The 26,387-nt window shown below is 37.2% G+C and overlaps 1 protein-coding gene and 1 long non-coding RNA gene across 21 annotated transcripts in view; one reads left to right on the forward strand and one right to left on the reverse strand.

The window, feature by feature from the left end:
- dtna (dystrobrevin alpha) overlaps window positions 1-26,387 on the reverse strand; it is a 267,864-nt gene that overhangs the window by 29,213 nt on the left and 212,264 nt on the right. For 8 of the 20 annotated variants that reach the window (XM_062980387.1, XM_062980386.1, XM_062980389.1 and 5 more), the window contains 5 exons: window positions 21,095-21,175; window positions 17,670-17,759; window positions 13,567-13,644; window positions 12,021-12,113; window positions 1,382-1,469 (listed from right to left, as the gene is read on the reverse strand). In XM_062980387.1, coding sequence (XP_062836457.1) covers window positions 1,382-1,469; window positions 12,021-12,113; window positions 13,567-13,644; window positions 17,670-17,759; window positions 21,095-21,175 — 430 coding nt within the window. The remainder of the gene's footprint in view (window positions 1-1,381; window positions 1,470-12,020; window positions 12,114-13,566; window positions 13,645-17,669; window positions 17,760-21,094; window positions 21,176-26,387) is intronic. The other 12 variants (XM_062980392.1, XM_008114879.3, XM_008114892.3 and 9 more) reach the window with 5 other exon arrangements.
- On the forward strand, window positions 6,739-7,956 carry LOC134298879 (uncharacterized). The gene is made up of 2 exons (XR_010005994.1): window positions 6,739-7,377; window positions 7,464-7,956. It is a non-coding gene; the product is annotated as an uncharacterized LOC134298879 (long non-coding RNA).

A 26,387-nucleotide genomic window follows, 5' to 3' on the forward strand; every position in this document is an offset into this window, starting at 1 on the left:
TACTATTTCAGTGACAGGCTTTGTAATTTGTCACTTTTATGAACACTTCTTACTTTATTGTCTAACTTTAAAATGTCTGCTTTTTTGCACTTAGTTGTTCTTTTTATTTTATTGCCACTTTTAAGTATTGTTATTTGTTGTCAAGCTGGCTTCGACACATGGCAATCCTATGAATTAAAGACCTCTAATACCTTGTTGTTCAGCTCTGCTCAGGTTTTGCAAACTCGGGGACATGGCATCCTTGATTAAGTTTATCCACCTGTAATAAAGTCTTCATCTTTTCCTACTGCTTTCCATTTATCAAGTATCATCACCTCTTCTAATGAATTGTTTTTAAAAGTGTTGAGTCAATTCAGAGATGTATCAGAAAACTAGATGATGGAATACACATATACAAGTATTCCTCTGTATCCATGGCTTTTTCAGAGTGGGAATAAAGTTTAGGTAAGCACATAGAGAATTACATTGTAATGCAGCTAAAATAATATTTGGTTAAATGGACATGGTATTACCTGAATAAGGGCTACATGATAAATAATAAATTCAGATAACCAGAAACTTTGAGCAACAAGAAAGATTAATTGCAAACTCGTGTAGGAAAGACTACATGATATACAAAAAGAAAAGATCCAATCCACGAAAAGTTTGGGCTGGAATTCACTAATGCATTTATGAATGCGTAACCTAGAGTTATGCATTCATGACTGGTTCATATTCATGATTATTATGCATTTCTTAGTGTAGGAGAAAGAAAGGGACCATGAAAGTTTTCCAATCCCATTATTGGGCATGAGCTTCTGCAATTGATATGGGTTTGATTCCACTGATAGGGAAAAAGCTGAATGGCATTCTCCCCATTCCCTTGCATGAGAGATTTCTGGAGAGGGGGGGGGGCGCTTTCTTCCGTGTGTCACAACAAAAATAGCTCATGGGAAGGGATGAGGTCATCAGCTGTCCTGCAAGTCAGGATGGGGCAATCAGGTCAAGACATACTGTACATAGCTATGTAACTATGGTAGTTATGTAGATGTTAAAACCCTAAAAACATTGGATCCTGTTTGATCCTGGATGCTAAACAAAGTTGGCTATTGTATTGGAGATTGCCAATTAATATCAGGTATTTTAGGGTATATTTCAGAGGTTGGAACTGAGAAAACTGCCTATGAGCATTCCTTGCTTAAGAAAACCCTATGAAATTCATGGGGTAGCCCTAAGTTTACAGGTGACTGGAAGGCACATGCACATCCTCCTTTAGTATATGTGGCAGACTGTAACTAATACAATTAGTTTCCTTGAATATGTAACATCTTTTCATTTTAGCTAGTTAAAAAGGCAAACAAAAACAAGGCACAACCATTCCCCCTTAATTTAAACCACTTACTGATGAAGTAGTCTCTGCTGCGAGTCTCGCTGCATACCTGGCGATCAGTCTGTGCTCTTCATCTAGACGGTTTGGACTGTCAAGCAAACTGTTGTGGGAGGGGCAAGGAAAAATGGAAGAACCATTAATATATAGGTTAAGAAGACCATGTTCCTTAACCTCTATAGAAAACAATGAGCAGGTGGGGTAAGAGTATGAAAAAGATTGTTACAATTTTGAATGGTGTGGAGAAAATGGACAGAGAGAAATTGTTCTCTCTTGTTAATTCTTGAACTCAGGATCATCCAATAAAACTGCCTAGTGAGAAATAATACAGAATAAAGTCCTTCTTCATTCAGACCCTAATTAAAAGTTCTTTTTGATTGGTCCAAAGAAGTGTGAATTCTTGGGAAACATGTTGCTAGATTTAGCTGGTTGTTTTCACCTCTGCATCCATTTGTATTCTATCTAGCAGCTATTTCTGAGTTCTGGGTTTTGCACTAAGACACATGACTTTTAAAAAACTGGGACAGTTTCTTGGGGTGATTCTATGACTTGAAGGGAAAAAACCCCTCTCTAAAATGTTTTAATTGTCTTTTTAATTTTGTGCGAGACTGCTGTTTCACTGATACACTGTTAATTCTTTTTTTAAAGGAGCAGAAAAAAAGGGAACATATTGTACGTATGTGATTTGAATTTTTTTTAAAAAAACACAAGAGGGTGGAGTGTTGCAGCTGGTGCCTGGAAATGCCAGCAAATAGTTTGGCATAACACAAAAACCATTTTGACATGTTAAAAAAAACTCTTGGGAATTACAGAAACATCTACCACAATCTCTGAACTTCCTAATGATAGAGGCAACTTAAAAAGGGTTTGAACAATTTTTTGGATTTTAAGTTTACCCAATGTTTATAAAGATGAGTTTGCAAAAATTACTAGCAGAGAGATTCAGCAGTTGTACTCTAATACAGTTAACTTTTCAAGCTCTGCTATAAACAATGACAGCTAAATGGCACCTCTGATTTTGGAGACAGGATTGTGCCTCTAGATCCCATGTTTACTTACATGTTTACAGGCAGGCCCCTACCCTCCTCTCCTTCCGGAAGAGCTTAAAAACCTGGCTCTTCCAAAAGGCCTTCGATGTTTAGTTGTTGCTGGATTGATCTATCTGTCCATTCCATAATAGTCCCATTGTTGTTGTCTTGCCATTTTATAACGCACTTTATTGTCCATTCAACTTGAGATTTCCTTTTCCCATTTTGTAACACTTTGCATTTCGCCTGGGATCTACGAATTAGTCTCCTGTTTTTAACACTGTACCCTGCTTGTTGATTTTAATGATTGTTTTTATTATTGTTGATGTTTTTTACTGGGATAATTGTTTTATTGCTTTGTTACCGTTTTGTTTGTTTTATCGGGCCTGGCCCCATGTAAGCCGCCCCGAGTCCCTTCGGGGAGATGGGGCGGGGTATAAAAATAAAATTATTATTATTATTATTATTATTATTATTATTATTATTATTATTATTATTATTATTGAAGCAAGTTAAATGCCTATACAGTAGAGTCTGACATATCCAACGTTCTGGATTATCCAACACATTTTTGCAGTGAATGTTTTCAAAACATCATGATATTTTGGTGCTAAATTAGTAAATACAGTTTATTACTACATAGCATTACTGCGTATTGAACTACTTTTTCTATCAAATTTGTTGTATAACATGATGTTTTGTTGCTTAATTTGTAAAATCATAACCTAATTTGATGTTTAATAGGCTTTTCCTTAATCCATCCTTATTATCCAACATATTAATCCAACGTTCTGCCGGCCCGTTTATATTGGATAAGTGAGACTCTACTGTAATTAAATTTTAGTTCTATGTATGTCTACTAAGAAAGATAACTTGCTGAATTACATGGAACTTATTCTCAGGAAAATATTTACAGGATGCAGCCTAAATTACTCCTAGGTAAACTGAGGAATAATAAACTAACATTGGATTAGCTGACAGTACAACTATTTATTTCTTGGTGTATATTGAATGCCACACTAAATGATTTTTTTTTTTTGCCAGTTAATAAATTGGTAACATCAACCTATGCATGTCCATTCACAAGTAAGTCTCACTGATATTCAGTGTGGGTTACTACCAGATAAGTGCATATGGTGTTACAATTTTATGCTCACGTATTTGGGAATAATCATCAAGCAATACAGTGGGACTTTTTTCTGAGTATAGGATTACTTAATGAAACTATTAATTCAACAGATAAGAACAAATATGAATCAACCACTAACAGCCCAATTCATATGCATGTATATTCAGAGATAATTCTTTTAAAATATGAAAATTTCTTGTTCAACACATATAGGGGCTACACGTCATGAACACTTACATATTTTTTTTGCAATGTACCACTGCCTAAAGCCGTTTCAATGTGTTTTGAATGCTTCAGCATAACTGATATATGAAATTTCTTTTTGAACCTTAAGTGGGGTAAAATTCTGCTGAGTTCATTTTTCCCTCCTGCATCACAAGACGTGCATTCTCCTATATAGGAGGCAAAACAAGATTGGAAATTCTGTGTAGCAAGGAAAGCATATTGAGATTGTTTTGATACTGGCCATCCTTTGCTTTGTTTCAACCAGATTATATCTACCTATCTGAACAAAAATACCTGACAGTTAAGTACAAACAAAAAATAATTTAGGAGAAATCTTTCAATCAAAATGAATTTGTTCTAAGTTATGGAGTGAGAGAGGACCTTTCAGAAGAATGCAAAGGTGCTGGACAGTACTTTCTGCACACAGATACATAGTCATCCATTATGTCAGGGAGGTGAATGTCACTTGCAGGCATTCTCCAGTTTACCTGCGTGTTTTTTTTGCTCTTATTTCTGATAGCTGAGCAGATATAAGCGGATATATGATGGTATTAAAGCTTTATAAACACCCTGTAAGCTGTTATAGGCAGGGAAGTTACGCCTTGAACTGTGTTTTGCAGAACATAGAACTAATGTAACACTTGTATATATGTATGTATCTATATCAAGAAATAATATTCAGTATTTTACTTTCTCTACTATATGGGAAAAATTTAAGAATAGTCTTAGATTTTATTGGAGTAAAGGCTACATCAGGATTATACCTTATTTCATACCGATGTCTGATGGGGGGGGGGGGGGATAAAAGGTGGCTTGGAAAAGTTATCTTTCCAGAATATCCAGTATATAAGTCCCCATCCACAGAGAGGGACAGGTTTGTAATAGGCAATAGAGTTGTAAAGAGGGAAATCTGCTTCCTATTGCAAAAACTGCAGCCAAAAACAAATGTCAAGGAATGGTTTGCTACCTGTTGATGCCTCTCACAAGGTGAATATGTCACAAAAATTCAAAAACATTTTGCACAACCCTTCCAGTTAAAAGCCTCAAGTTTGAATGGGAAATCAGAACAGCACTGTACATCATCTCAGTCTAGTAACACCAAAGGTCACACCTCCACTGCTTGCTTGCTACGATATTAGCTGAACTTGTGAATGGACTGATGTGGCTGGAAATTGTACAGACACTTTTTGCTATTAAAAATGCATTATAACACACAGGAAAAGGTAGGGATAGAAAGTTATTTCTCAGCTGATCACATCATTAATTTATCCTAAGTCAACTCAGATGGTTCATGCAAATTACTCATATTACAATCAACCGGGAAAGGAAACATACACCCATATGCCAGTAAAAACAAGCCATACTGATTTGCAAGAAAATTACTCCCCATCCCCAGATGCCAAAAATAAGCACAAGTAAATAAAAGCACGTTTCTTAACTGAAATTTGCAGGAGAAAATATATGAAATATACTGGAACCCCATGCTTCAATCTGGGTCATTCAGTTGTCTTGATTATTTTAATTCATTTATGTCCCCAGTGTAGTATCATCACAGTGTTGATCTCCCTGGAAATTATTTTAGTTTGTTATTTCATTTCTCAACTGTCCATTGTAATTGCGTCTTTTAATAGCAGCTTGATACACTAAGCCTAGCAAGTGATTTATCTGCATTCTATGAAAAGCTTCAGCTGTTGATTTCTGCACATCACCAAAGAGCAAAAAAACCCAACCCAGGACAGATTTTATTTTCCTGTTCAGCTGCAAACTCTAGTTCTATTTTTGATGTTTCCGGACCATTCAGATGAGGTGTTCAGAATCATATACTGCCATTCTGTTAATTTCTAAAAATACTATATTACTATATTGCTTGGCCAACATTTAATAGCATTTCTCTAAGATAAGGCTTGGCAAAATGCGATCCTCTAGATCAGTGGTTCTCAACCTATGGATCCCTAGATGTTTTGGCCTTCAACTCCCAGAAATCCTAACAACTGGTAAACTGGCTGGGATTTTTGGGAGTTGTAGGCCAAAACACCTGGAGCTCCACAGGCTGAGAACCACTGCTCTAGATATTCTTGGGCTGAAATTCCCAACATTCTTTACCTTTGGAAATACTGGATAAGGTAAATGGCAATTGCTGTCCAACATCTAGTTAGCTGTGCTTTGCTCACTCTTGCTTTAGGGCTCCAAGGACTTTTATTTTTATACAGAAGATACCAATACATGGTACCAATGATTTCAAGCATTACTGTATGTGTACTACCATAATAGTGGTCTGTTTCCAATTCAAAGTGTTGGTTTTGATCAATAAAACCCTTTATGGCTTGGGTTCTGGTTATTTGAAAGCCCATATTTCCTGTTATGAGACAACTGAAGCTCTAACAACATCTAGAGACCTTTCTCTTTGTTACGCCATCTTCTTGGGGGTCATTTGGTGGCTGCTCCCAAACTTTGGAACTTCTTCTCATCCCTGCTTTCTGTCAGCAAATCAAACTGACTAGGTTTGGGGTTTTAATGCTGTTTTTAAGGTGTGTACATATTTTAATGCATTTTAATACTTTTACTGTTTCATTATTTTTAGATTTTATATTTATAATGTAATGGTATGTTTAATTTGTAGTACAATGGTACCTCACTTATCGCTGGATTAGGTTCCAGGACCACCCGCAATAAGTGAAAATCCGTGAAGTAGGAACGCTATATTTATTTTAATATGTATACATTATTTTAGTAGTTATACACTATTTTAAGTCTTTATCAACCAATCGTGTGTTGATAAATTGCCTCCTTCTTCTCCCGTTGCCACTTGGGCTCCTTTTGTCTCTCTTTGGCTTCTCCTTCCTCCCTGCCTTAGGCTGTAAATTTTAATTTTTAATGATTTATAATAGTCTTTTAGAATTTATTGAAAAACCAAGAAACAGAGAATCCGCGAAAAATGAACCACGAAGTAGTGAGGGAACACTGTATTTTAAATATAGTTAGTCATCTTGAGCCCCATTATCAGGAGGAAGGTAGGATAAAAATCAACAAAATAATAATGCCTACTTTGAATGAAAATGGTACTGCCATTCACTCTGTTTGAAAGCATCCTGTTATGATTGAGCCTCATGGCTCTGCTTCTGGCAGACGTGGACGTAAGACTCCTCGAGAGTCAGATACTCTCGAGGAGTGAGAAAGAAAGAGGCTGCGAGATATCTTTGCAGAACCGTCTGACAAAGAGTCTTTTAAGGGGTTCACGGAGAGAATGGAGGAAGAGCTGGTTAGCTCGGAAGAGGATGAGATGGATTGGACTCGGGTAAGGGAGGAGTTGGGTGCCACTGGCAATAATGGGATGGAAGATGAATGGGGACCTTCAGGATTAGACCCATGGACAAGCTGGAGGGATGGGACGGGATCCACAGCTGGGGATGCTGTGGGGCGTAGTCAGAGGTGTTCCAGCTCTGATGAGGAAAGTGATGAGGAAACGCCCGGGTTAAGGAGGGCAGCTGATAGTGATGAGGATTTGTAACTGGCATAAAATGAGGCTTGGGAGCAATTGCAAATTGCGTTGGGCAAGGTAATCTGGACGAACGCTTGGGATCTGTGTGGGACGCTTTCCTGAAGACTGGTGTGTTTTCGTGTGCTGATACGTAAGTTGTTTTGGAATTTGGGTTCAGACGGCGGGAGGAATTGTGTGGGCTTTTGTTTGTGCAAAACTTCTGCTTAATCTCAATAGCTTTGACCTTCCGTCGTCTTCTTGACGGACGCCATCTGCTACTCTGGATTTACGGACTGAAAACTGACTACGGGCTCGCTTTCTCCTATTGGACTTGGAAAACTGCAAACGTCTGATTCTGCCTCTCGACCTTCGGAACGAATTGGGACTACGCTACTGCTTCAATCCTTGGCTGTTGAGTTTGTATTGGAAATTTGCCTTGCTGTGTGAAGGAGTGACTCCTAGTTACTCAAAACATAGTGCTGGCAGCAGAGAGTTATCTGCTGCCAATTAGTTGCATTCTTTGAACTCTTTGTTTCCCAGCTTCTGTTTGTTTTTCCCCAGGCTGAAGCAAGCTGTTTTGATTTTACCCGGATTAAACTCCGGTTTAATCCGGTTTATCTTTTGAACGTTTTTTCTTGCCCCTTTTTGTTTTTAAAGGCTAAGTTGCCTTGCCCTTGTCTTTTACGGGCATTTTGAGTTCTGTAAATCCAATAAACTCTGTTATCTTTGATCTTGTGGCGTTCTGTCCTTGACACATCCAAGGAACGATTTTCCAAAATGTCTCTAGGTTGCATGCTGATTATCTTGTGCTCTTGTGGTAATGAAAACATACTCTATATTGTTGCTCTAATTTCCCTATTTTGCAAATTTATTCTTGTCTTCTTTTTTTGTGTGTCAGGAGCAACTGGAGTTGGTTTTGGAGTGAGAGAATTGGCCGTCTGCAAGGATGTTGCCCAGGGGATGCCCAGATGTTTTGATATCTTTACCATCCTTGTGGGAGGCTTCTCTCATGTCCCCGCATGGAGCTGGAGCTGATAGAGGGAGCTCATCCGCACTCTCCCCAGGTGGGATTCGAACCTGGTAGCCTTCAGGTCAGCAACCCAACCTTCAAGTCACAAGGCTTGTCTTAATACCAATTGATTCAATGAACACTGGATTTGCTTTCAAGCTCTGAACATGTCATAGCACAGCATTATCTTTATTTGGAATTTAGGATCATGTACAAGAGCTCTTGGGCCAGAATGCAGCTAATAATTAATTGTGTAATCACTGAAAATATCTAAGGCAGTGATTCTCAACCTGTGTGTCCCCAGATGTTTTGGCCTTCAACTCCCAGAAATCCTAACAGCTGGTAAGCTGGCTGGGATTTCTGGAAGGCCAAAACAACTGGGGATCCACAGGTTAAGAACCACTGATCTAAGGACTCAGAATCTAGGGTCATTTTTGGAAGTGATATAACTCTGTAAAAGCTGCAAAATGCATAGGGAAATCCAATTATTTTATTTTGACTGAGCTCTGCATATTCAAAAACTTGCCATTCACTGTTCACCTGCAGAAGGCATTACACAATACAAAACTAACTGCTAGCTAATTTTATTTGCTGAAGTCCAAAAGATACCCTGGGAAAATGTCTGACACTCATTTTAATCAAAGATGTTAAGAGGGTAATCTTGAAATGTTGGTAATTAGAGGCTTGATTCTACTCCTTGCTTCAATTATTTGAACTATGATTCAGGTTTTTGTTCATTTTCTCATCCTTCAGAAGCATTACATTAAAGACTTGTTAAGGCACACCTTTTATTTCTCCCTGTCAGACATGTGGGTTTAGTGGAAACTACCAAGAGAAATGGAAATGTCATGAAATGGGAAGGTTTAAGAAAAATAAAAATACTCAGGAAGGACACCCCCCCCCCCCCCAGCATTTTCCCCAGGGTATGAAAAATGGGGTTAAACAATTATGCAACATTTTTTCACAATTATGACTAAATTGAAAGGCACTATCAAGGTGCTCATATATTTCTCTAAAATAATTTTGAAAAACTCTGCAACAGTGAGACTTTTATATAAAATAATATATACAATATCAGATCACTGCAAATCCCTTTATCCTAGCTATTTTTTAAAATCTATTTTTCTGGATACTAGAAATCTAACCCAAGACTGTGGAATGACCTGCTGGAAGAAATCCAATAACTAAATAGCTGTCAGAATTTAAAACACACCTGAAAACCTATCTCTTCTAGAAGGCCTACCCAGTCAGATTTAACTATGAATTTTAAATATGCGTCTTGTGTTTACTATACTTTAATATTTGTTCTGTGTATTTTAAAATATGTATTTCATAGAAATATGATTTAATATGTGCATTTTATATAATGTTTATGATGATGAGCTATGCTATGATCCGTCTCAAGCCACGAGGAGAGGCGGGTAAGAAATAAAATGATGGTGGGGATGATGATGTCTGATTGATACTGTGGAGAACTACAGAAAACAAAATACTTCTGTTTTATTAATGTTAATGTTTTCCCCTCCCCCTGCTTTTAATTCGTTATTAGTTTATGCCTGCTCCTTATAAATTTGACAAAACCAAAAGGTTCCTTAAGAGTTCAGTGGCTCCATATAGTTTAGTGCCTACATGTAATACATGTTATAATTATTTTCTGAATATACTGTACTTCTAATAAATCGAATTACATAACAAACATATTAATTGTGTACCAATCTAATTTATAAATGGCACTCAGTCTGTAAGGAGTGCTAATATATTTCTTCCCTTTTTTCTGATTTTTCTCTCTCTCCTGAAAATAGCACTGAAAAGAACAAAAATGAAAAACCTTCCTCCTCTGGTTTCAAAATGTCTAGAAATTTCTTATTTCCAGAGTTAACTAGATTTGACTGATATAATAAAGAACTGGTAGGCAAAAAACCCCACAGTTCTAGGAAACATTGCCTATAGAATAGGATGTTCCTATGATGGATAAAAATGTCTAGAAAGTTCATATTTCTGGTGCTAACTAGATTTGAATGATATTACAAACAACTTTTAAGCAAAAAACAAAACAAAACAAAAAAAACCCACAGCTCAAGGAAACACTGATTGCATATAGAATAGGATGTTTCTAGGATGGATAAAAATGGCTGTTGCAGCTAGAAAACAGCCTATTGCCCACCACTGAAATACCTAAATAATGAAAAGTTACTATGTATGATAAAAGCTCAAAGCTTTCTAAACATGTTTGTGAAACAAAGGAGTAACTGCCAATAGGACAAGGGAAGTAATAGTACTATCCCATTCTGCTTTGGTCAGACATCATCTGGAATAATGTGTCCAGTTCTGGACACCACAATTCAGGAGTATACTGACAAGCTGGAGCATGTCTACCGAAGGGTGACCAAAATGATAAAAGAAGAGTGGCTTAGGGAGCTGGGTATGTTTAGTCTGGAGAAGAGAAGGTCAAGAGGGGACATGATAGTCATGTTTATATATTTGAAAGGGTATGTCACATCAAAGATGGAGCAAGTTTGTGTTCTGCTGCTCCAGGGACTAGAACATAGAACAATGGATTCAAACGATAACATGGCAATCATCTGGGCATTGTAGGGTAAACCACACCATGCTTTAAACCACCTTGGGTTGTTTTTGAACACTACCTTAAGTCTGGTGGCACAGAGCCAGTAGAACAGAGAAGTAAAAGACTCCTCTCTTTATCATAATTAGTTTTCCACACTTTCAAAATAATTCCAATGGATAACTGTGTATTCTGTTCTATACCTTTCTTTCAAACAGAATATCAGCATCCACTAAGTCAGTGGTTCTCAACCTGGGGTCCCCAGATGTTTTTGGCCTCCAACTCCCAGAAATCCTAACAGTTGGTAAACTGGCTGGGATTTTTGGGAATTGTTGGTCAAAAACATATGGGGACTCCAGGTCCAGAACCACTGCACCAAGTGAGTGGTTTTCAGACCTGAGAGATCTGGCCTCTTATTTCTGTTCAGTTGTTTTGAACATGCAAGTATCTTTCTTTCACAAGGTTATTTTGATGATCAACAATATGAGTTAGAAAGCAATCGGCACATTAAAAGCACAATTTAAACAATTATTAGTAACGACAATTGCCAACAATACATTTCCAAAATGGCTTTACACTGTCTTTGTAGTAAATGCTGCTTATTTAATAAGTCTTTCAATGGTTTGCTGAACAATCATTCCCATGTAAAGAAGAGTATAGGGCATCATGTAGATTATTAGCACTCAGAGTGCAAAGAGGTCATTTGTGCCTTCTCATTAAATAGATACATGGTGAAATCATTGGTTTATAATACTATGATATGAGAATATTTACATACATTCAAGAAAGGTAATTTTGGATTCTAATCAGAAACTATGAAGAAACCTATGCTGTTGTGATTTGTTTCCCGGTTGGTCAATGACTTGTATATATGGGTGAGAATCAAGGAAACTTCTGGCTCACTTCCCCCAAAAATTTGACAGTGGATTCTCCTGGTTATAGCCAAGGAGTATGGATCAGTGTGTGTATAATATTTGTAAGTTCTTTAACAATTGCCTGTTAAAGGCACACACAAATCAACATGTATGATAACGATTCAAACCAAGGCAGCATTGTCTGCAATCTTTAACACTGGTGCTGAAATCAAACGTAATGACAAGTCTGCTCAAATTAGTTTCTGTTCCATTCTTTACAAACTGCATTTTCCTGTGACTTGGATTCACCAGGTGAATGAATCTCCCTTCTCTAAAGTCCCCCACCAAAGTGCCCAGCCTGCACTAACCGTGAGGGGTTGTTCTGCAGCATGTTGACATACAACCCAATGAGAACATGTTCATCAGCCAGCCTGTCTGCAACATCGAGGCTATACTGTAACCTGAAATAGGGTTGGGGGAAAAGGGGTATAATCCGGACAGACAAAGAGAAATAAACAGAGAAAGCAGGAGCAAGTAAGAGTGTGAAATGGGAATTTATAAAATGAACAGTCAAATGTTCTTCAAAAAACAAGAGCTGAAATTGTTATCAATTCCAACCAATCAAAGCAGAAGTCAGTTATTAAGAAAAAAGTCTGTAAGACAGGAATATCAGCTTGCTAAAGTATGCAAAGTGCCTACAAAGAAGCAGAAATGCTCAAGGACCATGCAGGAACTGGCCTTGGATTAGTGCTACAATGAAGCATAGCGTAAAAGACAACTGCTCCGAGAAGCTTCTAATTTTAACTGAAATTCTAAGCCAATGTATTGCGAGGAAAATTCAATTGACCTTGAACTACTTAGAAACAATCTACATATGCAAGAAATCATATTACACAGTTCCTAAGAATGGAAACGATATGACCTCAATATCCACGAATTTGATATCCATGGTTTCACATATCCATGCTCCAAAAGATATCTCCCAAAAAGTGTTTGTGGGCCTCTCTAGGTCCTCCAGTCTTATTATATGGTAAGATTCTGACCCAAGCAGAGTCAACATTTGTGGTTCACTATTATCCACAGTTTCCGGTATCCATTGGGAGTCTTGGAACATATCCACCATGGATACAGGGGCCATACTAAATTTCAAACTGTAGGCAGAACACATTGTGCCAAACTGCTACCCTTTATAAAATAGATCCTTTGTACATAGTAACCTAAGGATTCATGGATAAGTATGAGTTAAAATGTGCCTATTGATATAAAGTTGGCTCTTCACATTCAGTGTGGTTTAGGGGCATAAAACCCACATAAAAGTGGGGGGGGAATGTGAATAAATAATCACTATTTTTTATCTAAGAAAACACTTCTCTAAGAATTTCTAGGTCCTCCAGTGTGATTCTATGGTCAATGTCTGCTGGAAGTTCTGCTGAAAATTGATCATAGACTTGTGCTGAAGAACCTAGAGATTTCTTGAGAGACTATATTAATCACATTCACAAATAATCAAATCTTCAAAAAAAAATCCACAAATGAGGTGGACTGACTGTATTAGATGTTCATGGCTAGGAGATAGATTTTGATATGAAAGGACAATAAAATGTGATTTTATTTCAAAACAGATGCAGTCCTAGGAACTGTGTACCATTCTATTTATCTATGTTTATGTATACCTTGGCTTTTGGAATTGACTATACTTACACAATACTAAATCAAAATGTAGAACTTCTTGTATTTTAAGATCTCATACCTAGTAAATTAAAAATGTATGTGTATTTAATCCAGCTGGTAAATGACAGGGAAATGAAACTTCTTTGTTTGATATCATTTTGTAGAATTGACAGCATATTGAAAGGAGAAGGCAACTGCTTTAGTTGTGTTAGTGCAAGCTGCTGATGCACCTTTTAAACTTACCCTTTGCCTTTCAAAAAAGCTGGAGCAGCCCTAGCCAGCAATTTGTTCTGCTCTACTTCATTATTCTTGTAAGGAGAGCTATTTAATGAGATAGGACAACTAAGAAGACAATAAACAGTGAGGGGCAAAATCTACTACATTTACTAACTCTAAAACTTATGTAACTAAATTACAGGATAGTTTTATGCAGTACTGATGGGAAGTGTGCCTCACTAAAGCCCCTTCTACATTGCCATATAAAATCCACATTATCTGCTTTGAACTGGATTATCTGGCAGTATAAACTCAGAAAATCTGGTTCAAAGATAATAATATGGATCATCTGCTTTGATAATCTGGATTATATAGTAGTGTAGAAGGGGCTTTTGTTGAATAGGACTCAAACCCAAGTACTGTAGATGAATGTATGGAACGCAGCCTTAAAAGAACAAACCATTATAAACCTAAAATAATTTCCAGTCTGAGATATCTCACAAAGTCTAAAATGAATATACAATATCTGTACTTTCCTTCTCTAAATTAAAAGAAAACACATTGAAGTTGATATCAAAACAATTGCTGAAAGTCTGTTTAATTTCCCAGGGAGTTTCTAAGCAGCAAGCTAGACACTCTGTGGTATGAGTCGTAAGGCTGCCAACTCTTTAGAACATTTTCTGTTGTAATAGTTGAGAAGTGATGAGAACAGAAGAAACAGTTCTGTTAAAACACAGTACATTTCACAGCTGCAGAAAGATCCCCCCTTTTGTGAATTTACTGTTAAGTTGAACAGATATCTAAAACTGCCTAGTACTGTTATCTAAAAGGTTTAATAGTATTCTTTTATCTGCCTCACTTTAGATTTCCCTTATAAAATATGAAACTGATTCCTGGCTCTACAACATTTGATCCAAATGCTTTGTTTCACCATTTGTGCATAGTTTAAATCTGCTAGTGTGGTAGGGGTTCAACATAGTATAATGTATAATGAAGTAGCAAGAAGCCATCCGGAATGCAACAGAATACAAATTCTATCCCATTCTATTATGGGTCTCCTTCTTTAGCTACAACCTGTGTTTGAACTCAGCAGCAGCTGCATAGAGAAGGTACTGAATTCCACTCCAGACAGCATGTGACAGTTCAGTAATGCAGCATCATACAGCAATACAACTTACATTGCTGAAATCTATTTTCTACCAAGGAATGGAAAGAAATAGGCAGCATGCAAGTGATACAGAAAATAAAAATCATTGCAACATCCAGCTCTTATGAAAGATTGGGTTGGGTTGGAGATTCATCACCTCTTTTAGACTTCACAGATTGTCTTTTGCTTTGTTAGCATTTGCTTTGTTAACATTTTAGGGAGCTAACATGATATAAATTATCCCCCCCCCCCCCAGTTTCATTCCTGTTATGGGAAAGAACTTCAATATATGCAGATACAATTCAGATAGGTGGCAGTAGTAATCAATTAAAGAAGAATGTGGTTTTAATATGCATTTAGGGTTCAATTAAAATGGGATTAAACCAAGTTCATCAGGTGCTCTTAGAAATGATGGCAAAACACAACTTCCATATTCAGACAGTCTGTCACTAAATTCTATAGCTAGGGAGCAATTACTGACTTCAAATATCTATTGTTGATTTTTTTTCTGCGTCAGGAGCAACCTGAGGTGCTTCTGGTGTGAGAGAATTGGCCATCTGCAAGGATGTTGCACAGGGGACGCCCGGATGTTTTGATGTTTTGACCATCCTTGTGGGAGGCTTCTCTCATGTCCCCGCATGGAGCTGGAGCTGGTAGAGGGAGCTCATCCGCGCTCTCCCCGGGTGGGATTTGAACCTGGCAGCCTTCAGGTCAGCAACACAACCTTAAGGTTACAAGGCTTTAACCCATTACGCCACCGGAGGCTCAAAGATATTGTCGACAATAGATATATGAAGTCATTAATTGCTCCCTAGCTATAGTATTTAATGTTCAGTATTAGTGTTAATGTTTCTCTTCATGTATATGTTCCTTCACATATGAACCCAATGGAACAGTAAATGTTTAACATTTACATTTAAGGCTCCTGATTCCTATTTTACAATACGATGGACTAGTGTGAAGAACATGACATATATATATATATATACACACACACACACACACACACACACACACACACACTCTACCACTTGCGTCCTCAACCAGCCGGTCACCCCTTCCCGTAGCTGCGCAGTGTCACCAAAACACTGCGTTGCCAGCCATGCCCCCATTGTTGGAAACAAGTGGTTGAGGATGCAAGCAGCAGAATTTAGTGGGGAAGGAGTTACAAAGCTCATTCATCGCTATGGTAAGTGCCTAGATTTGAATGGCGACTACATGAGATGTGGTATTTGGGTGTGGCTTTCAACTGCATATGGTAACTATACTTTGTTCATTTTTAATTCCAAAACGTAATCTACTTTCTGGATAGCCCTCGTATATATATATTCCAAATACTGTATGTATATATGTTTGTCTGTCTGATCCACAAAAGTTGTTGCTAGGTAAAGTGGTCCTCTGTAATGTTTCTGGAAAAGAAAGGTGACACATGTATGAAGGATAGGGAGGAAGGAAAAGAGGAAGGAAAGAGCCACAAAGAGACATTATGAGATAGGTCCTCTCAGAGCTGGAGAAGGGAGAAAGGGGTGGGAAAGGAAAGAAAGAAAAAGAACAGAAAGAAAGGAATAGAAAAGGCAGGGAGAAGGGAGAGATAAAAAAGAAGGGAAGGAACAAATGGAAAGGAAGGAGGGAAAAGTATGATGGGAGGGAAAGACAAAAGAAGGAATTAAAGCAGGGGAGCAGCAGTTGCAACAACAGCCAGGCGATGTCGGTTATATACACTAGTGCATACATAAGTGTTAAAAAGTGACGCTATCACCTGTGAAAATGACCCCAAAAGGGAAATGACTACTGCAGCTGTAGCACAATTTGTGTAACAGCTGTAAGATGAGGCCTGTTGAAGTGGGTCAACAAATCCATCAGATATCTGGCAAGCCAGATATTTGAGCAAAGTACATGAGCAGTTCACTCATGATTATCATTACATGTAGAAACAGGGCATAATTGAATCCAAGGATATTTGTTTGGAAGCTAAGCAGGCATCACAACTGCATTTATGAAGCAGTTCTATACAATAGGAATTCCTTGAGAAAAAGAATTACACAACATAAAGCGAAAGATCCAACAAACAAATGAAGATACTATTATTGAGTGATATTTAAAGCACAATACTTGACAGTGAAGTGTAAGACATCCTTCACAATATAGAGAGAAAAAGACTTCTATCACAGTAAAACTAACTTAATTAAATTGGGAGTCACATATGAAGACAACATCTATGGTTCATAATCAAGGAATACACAAGACTGTTGTTTTAATCATCTGAACTATACTTTCTAAGAAAAGATTTTGTAGATTTATTATATTGATGAAATAGCCACTCTAGATGCCATTTCAGGGCCAATAGAAAAATATGCTTGTATACATGTATATGTATGATTTTCAGCAGGTAAGTAGTGCCAGAGACCTCACTTCTCCATGTTACCAATCCAGGCTGGATCCCACACAGAAGCTTTTGTGAAAACCTCAAATCTACAATTATTGTTTTAATCCTCAGGAATTATTTCACGTTCATTGATTATTGAGGCTCAGTGATACGTCACATAATGGCTGGGCTTCCAAAAATTGGATGACCTGCCACTAATTATCATAGGGCAGATTAATGAAGACGTGGGAATCAATATTCTTGTATGGATTGCTGTGCTTGTGTAGGTACCAACTTTTCATGATTTTCAATGTAAGTCTAGCTTTTGATTTGTGTTCCCTCTTTGGAGTTTTTGAAGGAAATTTGCTCAAATTATAATTGAGGGGTGAGCATGTCTAGCAGTAAAAACTGCCACAAATGCAGGTGTCACATTTAAATACTTATATTCTGCAAAATTAAAGGAAGAAAAGGAAGGTTCCAGGCCTGGCATAGAATCCATTTTATGTTTTATTAAAATGTTCAGTAATTTTTACTAAATGACTAAAATATTAGTGTAATGATTTTAGTGAAAAGGCTACAGAACTATTTAAATTAGTGGTTTAGTGCTCTTATACTGACCGTGAATTGTTGTGAAGCTGATTTACATACAGCTTTATAACAGAATGCTCATCAGCCACATCATTGGCTACATTTATACTCTCAAGTAACCTGGATGATTCAAACAATGACACAGTATTAACAGTCTATACAAGCAGGAACACACATAGGGATATGTTTGTATGAATTCAGAGCATTCAGTTCTTGTCCATTGTAGATAATAACATATATAAATGTTATTCAAATGAATTGGGGTGGAAAGAAAAAAATCAGTCTGTTTGTTATTTTACAAAATGCCATTATGAGAAGGAAACTAACATAAACATTTAAAAAGTAGACAAAAGACCCGTGGAAACGATAAACGTACAAGACAATAGTAACACAGAATATAGCAAGACTTTGCTAACAACACAAGAATTTGTGGTTTTAGGTGGAGCTTTCACATTCAAATAATTATCAGAATTTCTTCCTTGGACCTAAGAAGTTGTGGATTATCCATGCTCAATTCATAATAGTTAAACACGGGTTAGAAAAAATTGCATGCCATCAGTTAAATAACTAAATCGAAGAAAGACGGAAAACATTTTGCTTTGCTTATTCTCAGTATGTTAAATACTCAGATAAGTAAATAAAATCGATTGTGCATTAACTAAGGCTCTGAATGAATGTTTAAGCATTTTGCTCAGCTCATGATAAGCTTTTTGTATTTAGCACATGAAACAAATAGAAGGATAGATGTAGTCCTGTAGAAATAGTGTGCTTCTAGGCATGGCAATTGCTTTGTAGAACTGATTCACAATATTGTAATCAGATTTAATGTGCAACCTACACACATTGTATCAATGCTAACAATTCTTATCAGTTTAAGTGAAGAACAAGCCCAGATGAGGGATAAGGGCCTTCACATAATGAATAATAATTATAATAATAATAAATTTACAGATGGCTATTTGCCTTCTCAACTAATTTGAATCTACATTTTAATGAATGTTTAGCAAAGATATGTTGCATTAGAAAACTAATAACACCAATATAATATGAAGCCATAAGAACATTAACTATTTTATCCTTTTATTAAAATATGTATATCCTGCCCTATAACAAAATGATCTCAGGTCAGCTTACAAATACAATTAAAACTACAAGTTAAACAGATTGAAACAATAAAATAATTTAAATATGCTAAAATATATTTAATATTATAATCAGATAAAACTAGTTGAAAATTAGTATTCAGTATGAACACAGGACACCCAAAGATTTGATGAACAGTCAAGTTTTAACCTGGTGCCCAAATCAAGTGAGTGTTGGTGCCAACTACAAGGAGAGAATATTCCACAGGTTGGGATGCTAAAGTTGATAAGGCCCTCTCCCATGTCCCAACCCAGTCTTTTGACTGATGGGACACAAAGGACCCCATTTCCAGCAGACCTCAGTCCATGGTCCCTTAAGTACTAACGGTCCAAACTGTTTGAAGTTTTAAATGTCATCACAAGTATCTTGAATTCAGATAGGGGAAATGTTGGCAAAAATGCAATTCTTTATCAGACTGTCTATATCAGTGGTTCTCAACCTGGGGTCCCCAGAGGTTTTTGGCCTACAACTCCCAGAAATCACAGCCAGTTTACCAGCTGTTAGGATTTCTGGGAGTAGAAAACCAAAAATATCTGGGAACCCCAGGTTGAGAATCACTGCTCTATATGGTACTTCAGCCAGCAACTGAGCTGCTGCATCTTGCACTAGCTGTAGCTCTGAGTCTTCTTCAAGGGCATCCCCATGTAGAGCAAATCCCAACAGTCTAATAGGGAGGTTCCTAGTGCATGGAACTACTGTCTAATTTGACAACTTTTAATGCAAACATCTTTTCAGTATGCTCTCATCAGTTTGCTATTTACTTTCCTACTGCCTATTTCCAGAAAGCTTTCCAATATACAGAAATAAAACTTTGTATCTACATAAAAGCCAAAGTATGTTTGTTTGTTTGTCTTTTTGTACCCCAAAGGCTGTTGCTAGGTGAAATGGCCCTCTGTGATTTCACTGGATTGGCTGTTACTAGGTGAAGAATTGGCTGTAGCTAGGTGAACTGACCCTCTGTGATGTCATTGGGGAAAAAGGTAACATGTGTATGAGAGGAAGGGAGGAAAGATAGCAACAAAGAGAGCCTGCCAATTGTTGCCAAAGTGTTACCATGGAGACATTGTGAGGTAGGCCCTCTCAGAGCTGGAGAAGAGAGAAAGTAGGTAGGCCACAGGCCCAGCGATGGGTATATATGCAAGCATTATATAAATCTTTTTCAGGTTCTTGAAAGTTACAGATTTTAAAAATAATTTTAAGTCAAGAGCCATGTTTGCCTAATTTCAGGAGGTAATAACTGCAATAGATAGCAACATTTTGATCTCTATACCAGATTACTTCTGGAATCAACAAAGTTGAATTTGTAGGCACCCCTAGTTCTAGGCTACTAGATTTTAAAAATGTACTTAGAGAAATGTGTTTATGATTCTGAAATAATACTGCTGGTCCAAGAAATTATGTTTTTCAAGAAATATGGGACGGCATTAATTGTTCATTCCTATCCATATTCTCTTTCCTTGTGCACCTGATTTCAAAGGAAAACATACCAGGAAAGTGTGTACTTTTATTTGTTCCCTATGAATTACAACTACAAATCATGATTGCAAGCTATGACTTGCAATGCTGGCTTATAAGGAAGGTTTAGACTAGGTTTACTGGGGTCCTTGACAATCATAGCACTATGATTCCACATCAACTTCCATGGATACATCCCATGGGATTCTGGGATCTGTAGTTTGGTGAGATTAGTGTTCTCTGTTTGGGAATCATAGTTAATTCTCCCTGAACTGCACATCCCAGGATTTCATAGGTTGTAATCATGACAATTGAGGTGTAATCATAGGGTGTAAATGCTGAAAGGGTCTTTGATCTCCTCTTAAAGCAGGCATTTGGAAGGAGGAACAAGGGAGAGGTTGTAGAGCAGTGGTTCTCAACCAGTTTACTAGCTGTTAGGATTTCTGGGAGTTGAAGGCCAAAACATCTGGGGACCCACAAGTTGAGCACCAACCCATAAATAGTTCATTCTTCACAATGCCATAGTTCACTGGAATAAAAAGGAAATGCTGTTTCTGAACAAGGTCTATGCCTAGACTCAGGAAATATGTGAAGGTATATGGAAAAAGAAACCCAAAACTTGATGAGACTTGGATCTTGGTAGTTCTGGATTGGAAGACCACATGAGAACTTTCTGTATGCTTCATTGAGTTACATGATTTTAAAAAATGTAGAATATATATGTACAAAATAAATGTAGTCAAAAAGATGTAAAGCATTTCTTTCTTTGTTTTCATTATGGCTTTGGAAGTTAAGCTATAAAATAAAAACAAGTATTTAATCATAATATCTGAAAATATATCAGGAGGAAAACTCACCTTCTATTTGTGAATGGGCTTCCTGAGGGAACAGAGTGGGAGAACAGTGTGTCATTCATGCTGGTGACTGGTCTAGGAGGCCTTGAAGGAAGACAAAATTACTTATAAGACATCCCTTTTAGTGTAATACAGTGTTCAATACAGAATGTCAACACATGCAACAGGACTGCAGAATATTATGTTCTTGTGTTCTAAAAACTACAGATTAAACTAGAAAATTTTCATGGAGGAATAGGACTGTTAGAAAAACACTTATTTATGTACTGAGACATTCTCTATACAGTTTATTTGATTCTTTTTGCTTCAGGTTTTTTTTCCTGAAGCATGAGCATCTCTGAGAAAATATGATGTAGAAATTTCTTCATTGCCCTTCACTGTCTTCTTCTCAGTTTAAAAATCTCTGGTTTAAAAGAATCAGCTGGAAGTAATGATTCATAGGTGATTTGGTTACCTGTAACTAATGACTTATTAATGAGGGTGCAGTGAAGTCACACTGCAAAGTCATGTATGAAAGAACTGTAGCAACTCAGAGTGAAGTTAACTTTATTGATTTAATGAATAATAGCTTAAAGTTTCAAATTTCACTTTAAGGGCATTTTGAGATTTTTTTTTTAAGTAACAATGCTGGCCACTGAAAACTGTGTAGAAAGTGCCATGGCAGGTCCTCAACCAGGACTTTAATTTTTATGACACATAGAAAATAACCCTTTAAGGAAATTTGCCAAGGCAAAAATCAGGGGACTCATTTAGTGAAGGGGGAAACACAAGTTTGACATTCAGAATAAATACACACAATTTCAGTTTCAAGCAGCCATTACATGGATGCTTGTTATTATGAATCAATGGTCCACCAAGGCTTACAAATAGAAAAAAACTACCCTAAACCAATATATTTCATATACTGTATTCAGCTGCACAGTTGATGATGTATGTTTCTCTTGAGAAAAGCCAGTTTTCTTCTAGCTTTAAGATGTTTTATTTAAGAAGTAGTGAAGGGAATATACGTACATAGAAAATAGGAACATAGTATCACAAGAGTCCACATGCAACAGGAGCTCTGTGTCAATTTTAATTTCAATTTGCATTTTATAAAGAGTGCTGCTCAGGAATACGCATTTCAGATATGAGTGGTGGCTATTTTTCTTGTCCCTGTAAGGACCCATTTAAGTCACCTTACAGAGCCAATACAGGCCAAAATCCTTTTGGTTCCCTATACTAGAAATTTCACTTTTTACCAGGTGACAAAGCAGAATTGAAGGACAACAGACTAAGCTAATTCTTTACTAGACAACTGACTAAGCCAGTTCGTTTTGCTGGTGCTTTATTTCCATCACAGCTGCTATGTCTAGCCCACATATGTTTTGCTACTGATTTGTATAATATCAGGATACTTTGCATACCTATTACATTATTTAAAAGATGGGGGAAGCTACTGACTCCAACAAAGTTTTCAAGATCTGGGCACTACTATGTAGATGCACAGAAATTAGAATGCATAAACACATTAACACATATCTTGATAGTGATGAACTTGTAGCTCTCCCAATGTTGCTTGAATAAACTGTCCTTTTTAACGTATACCCTGCTTGTGTCCGATAGTCTCACCAGTTTGGGAGAGAGATAAGGACCAGCCTGAATCTTAATGTCTTTCTCCCTATTTTAATAGGAATAGAGACATAACAGGAGAGCTGAGGAAAGGGTGAAAGAAACGCTGACAATTTAATACACTGGAGAAATCATGTGTTAATTTTCACTCTTCTGAAGAACCATACCATATAATTACCAGAAAATGTGCAACACAACATTAGGTTAATAATACTCAGTGACTTAAATCCTTTTGAATGCCTAATTAATTGCTATCTAGAATACACATTCAAAATTTCAGAATGCCACACTATTCTGATAGGCCAATATTGCTTCTCTCGCATGAGCACATACTAACAGAATAACACTTTACTTACCAGGTATCTCTTTTGCAGCAGAAATGAAATAAAAAACAAAAATTATTAATTAAGGTGAAGTATTTTCTTGAAAAAGTTGGTGAAGATATGGAAATTCAGTTTAATTCAAGATTAAAACTCTGATTTTACAGCCAGCTGGTTTATTCTGGCAAGTAGCTTTATCGTGGGTCAACTTGAGAATGCAGTTCTCCAAGTCTTACTTCATAAGATCAGAACATCTGTTATATTTTGACACAGTTACTGTGGAATTTGTTTTTTTAAAGCCAAACAGTAGCTGGCAGTATATATTTAAAACCTCTGTCATTTACTTTCCTCAAATTTGGATGACATAGATAAGAACTTGAGATATACATAATGCAGTCTGATAACTGTATTTAAACAATTAAGTACTTCTGTGTTTTTTCAAGATCTAGTTGTAATAGATATTTGACAGGACTTAGTTCACAGAACAAGTTCTCTCCCGACCAGTTGTTACTATACTAAACAGCCCATAATTCTCACTGTTCCACTATCAGAAGCCACCATTATTTGGATACTACTCAGAAAATTTAGAAAGTGGCAGTCAATGCACTGATGTGAAAAAGCTTCATGAATAATGTTTAACAGGTAAAATGTGATACGCAAAGGCTAGGATCTCAAAACCATGGAATTAGACCTATATGACCAGGTAGGTGTTGTATGTGTGCTTCCGAATGACAACTCCTTCCCGGTACGTACAACTCTTCATTTTAATACTTCTCAGGGAAGTTCTGTTGCACTATAACCTGTATTTCAAAGCAGGAGAGTTTCAACAGCACTTTGTGAGACAGCAGGGATGTCTGTTGATCAAAGAAGACATCACTCCTCTTGACAAGGTGGCCACAGGCCTTTGACTGTGCTTAAGCAGCATCTTGCATGTCAGCTATAATACATCTCTATATATTTCAAAGTCAAAGTATGTTTTCCTGCCTATCTGCACCACAAAGGCTGATGATAGATGAAGTGGCTCTCTGTGATGTCATTGGATTGGTGTTTCTAGATGAAGGGTTGGCTGCTGGTAGTTGATATCACTGGGAAAGAAAGGTGGCATGTCTGTGAGGGGAAGGAGGGAGGAAGGAAAGAGTCACAAGGAGAGCCATGTTGTCATGGAGACATTGTGAAGCCCTCCCAGAGCTGGAGAAGGGAAAAGGGGAAGGGAAAGGATAGAAGGAAAGAGGGAAGGGAGAATAAAAAAGCTGACAAGGAAGGAAGGGGAAGGAAAGAGAAAAAGGTACAATAGGACAGAAAGAGAAAGAAGGAAAAGCAGAGGGACAGCGGCCCCTCTGATATCTGGGCGATGCTGGGTATACATGCCAGTTAAATATAAATAAATAAAATGTTTTCACCTGAAAGGTTTCTGATGACTAGCAATTATTGTTGTAGAAAATATACGTTAAAATACTTTAGAAGATCTGCCAGCTAATAATTCACAAAATTTGAAAAGTATTTATTAGAGTTTCAGACAATTGTAGTGGTCAAAGCAAAATCTAGTCCTTGTATGCAAATGTTGTACCTTGCAACTATGGAACACATATCAATTTCCTGTTCCTGGGAGGAAATGTTCTCTCTAAGAATTTGCTAGATATTCCTGGTGATTCTATGGCATGCTCCTCTTGGATATGACCCAGCAAATTGCTAGTGAGAATACCTCTTTAGGAATCTCTAGACCCTCCAGAGAAACTCTATGGTATACATGAGCTAAAGTCTGATAATTTAATTATGTTTGGTTATATCCACTATTTTAAGCAACTGTGGTCCCACCAGGAATGCATCCCCAGGGGCTCTGCTATATTTTGTATGCCCTTACATGTAAAACATACAATATGCATCAATATAGTAAAATTTAAAAAAGCGTAATGTTTGACTGAAAGGTTCAGTGTCATCACACAATATAAGAATATGGTTTAATAGCTAAATAAGTGATTTTTCTCTAGGGGTCTGCACTACCACATTACATTGATATGAAACAGGGAGTTAAAACTACATTGTTTAGTTACAGCATTTATTAAATGGAATTCACAAAATTTGACCATATTTACTTAACTTTCCACTTAATCACATTTTTGAGGCACTTATACTGGCAAATATAGTGTACAGTATTGTTGAAGGTTTTCATGGCCAGAATCACTGGAGTGTTGTATGGTTTCTGATCCATATGGCCGTGTTGTAGCGGCATTTTGTCCTAACATTTCACCTGCATCCTCTGAAGATGGCAGCCACAGATGCAGGTGAAATGTTGGGAGAAAATGCAGTTAAAACACAGCCACACAGCCTGGAAAGCACACAACAAACCACTGGTGTACAATGCCAGTAGAAATGCAAATATTGGTCTACAAAAGTTGTTTGTCCTTAGTAAAAGTTATTGCCGCAGGCAGAAAGAGGACTTTGCTAGCATGAAGTCTACCATTAAAAGTGGTTATAAATATCCCTTTGCTTATATGTTTGCCTAGAGCCTTTTCTCATGATACAGTTTATCTTCCATTATATTGAGAATAAAAACCATTCTAGTAAGAAAATATTCTCAAAGACTTTGTGTAGTTTATCTTCGCTTTGAATTTAATTTATTACAGTTGATGCTTTCCTAATAACTTGTGCATTTTTATTTCTGCATTTTTCTAGTCAACATTATTTTTAATTTATCAGTCAAATAAAAGGATTTCAAATGGAATTGCACTTAAAGAATACCCTGCAACTGTTTGGCAGAGTCAGCCCACATTAATAGTTCAATCCAATCTTGCCCTTCCCTGTAGATCAGGGATCCTCAAACTGTGGTCCGCAGAACCCTTGGGGCTCTCATCTTAGAAATGCAGGGAAATTCAAGGTTTTTGCTGCCGGACACAACAGCAGCAGTGTCATTCCAGGGCACAGACCCTTTCTCCCCTGCCTCTTTCGCTGCCCAGACTCTTTGCCTTGCCACCCAGACCCTTTCCATACACCTCCTTTGCTGCCCAGACTCTTTTTCTTGCCAACCAGACCCCAACCCTGCACCACTTTCTTTGCTTCCAAAACCCTATTTCCCTCACACCATTCAGAGGGTGCTTTTAATGTGTTTTTTCCTGAATGGCAGAAGGGGGGTGGACTGGATGGCCTCTGGGGATTCTGATATTATTATTATTATTATTATTATTATTATTATTATTATTATTATTATTATTATTACTACTACTACAAAGACTGGGTAATCTTTTGGGGGTTCTTTGATTGTGCTTTCCCTGCATGACAGAAGGGGTTGGACTGGATGGCCCCGGGAGTCTTCCACTGAACTACTGTTAAGGTTATGTTAGTTAAAATTGTTCTTAATTTTAAATATTGAA

This window comes from Anolis carolinensis, chromosome 4 (assembly GCF_035594765.1).
Source record: "Anolis carolinensis isolate JA03-04 chromosome 4, rAnoCar3.1.pri, whole genome shotgun sequence".
NCBI lineage: Eukaryota > Metazoa > Chordata > Lepidosauria > Squamata > Dactyloidae > Anolis > Anolis carolinensis.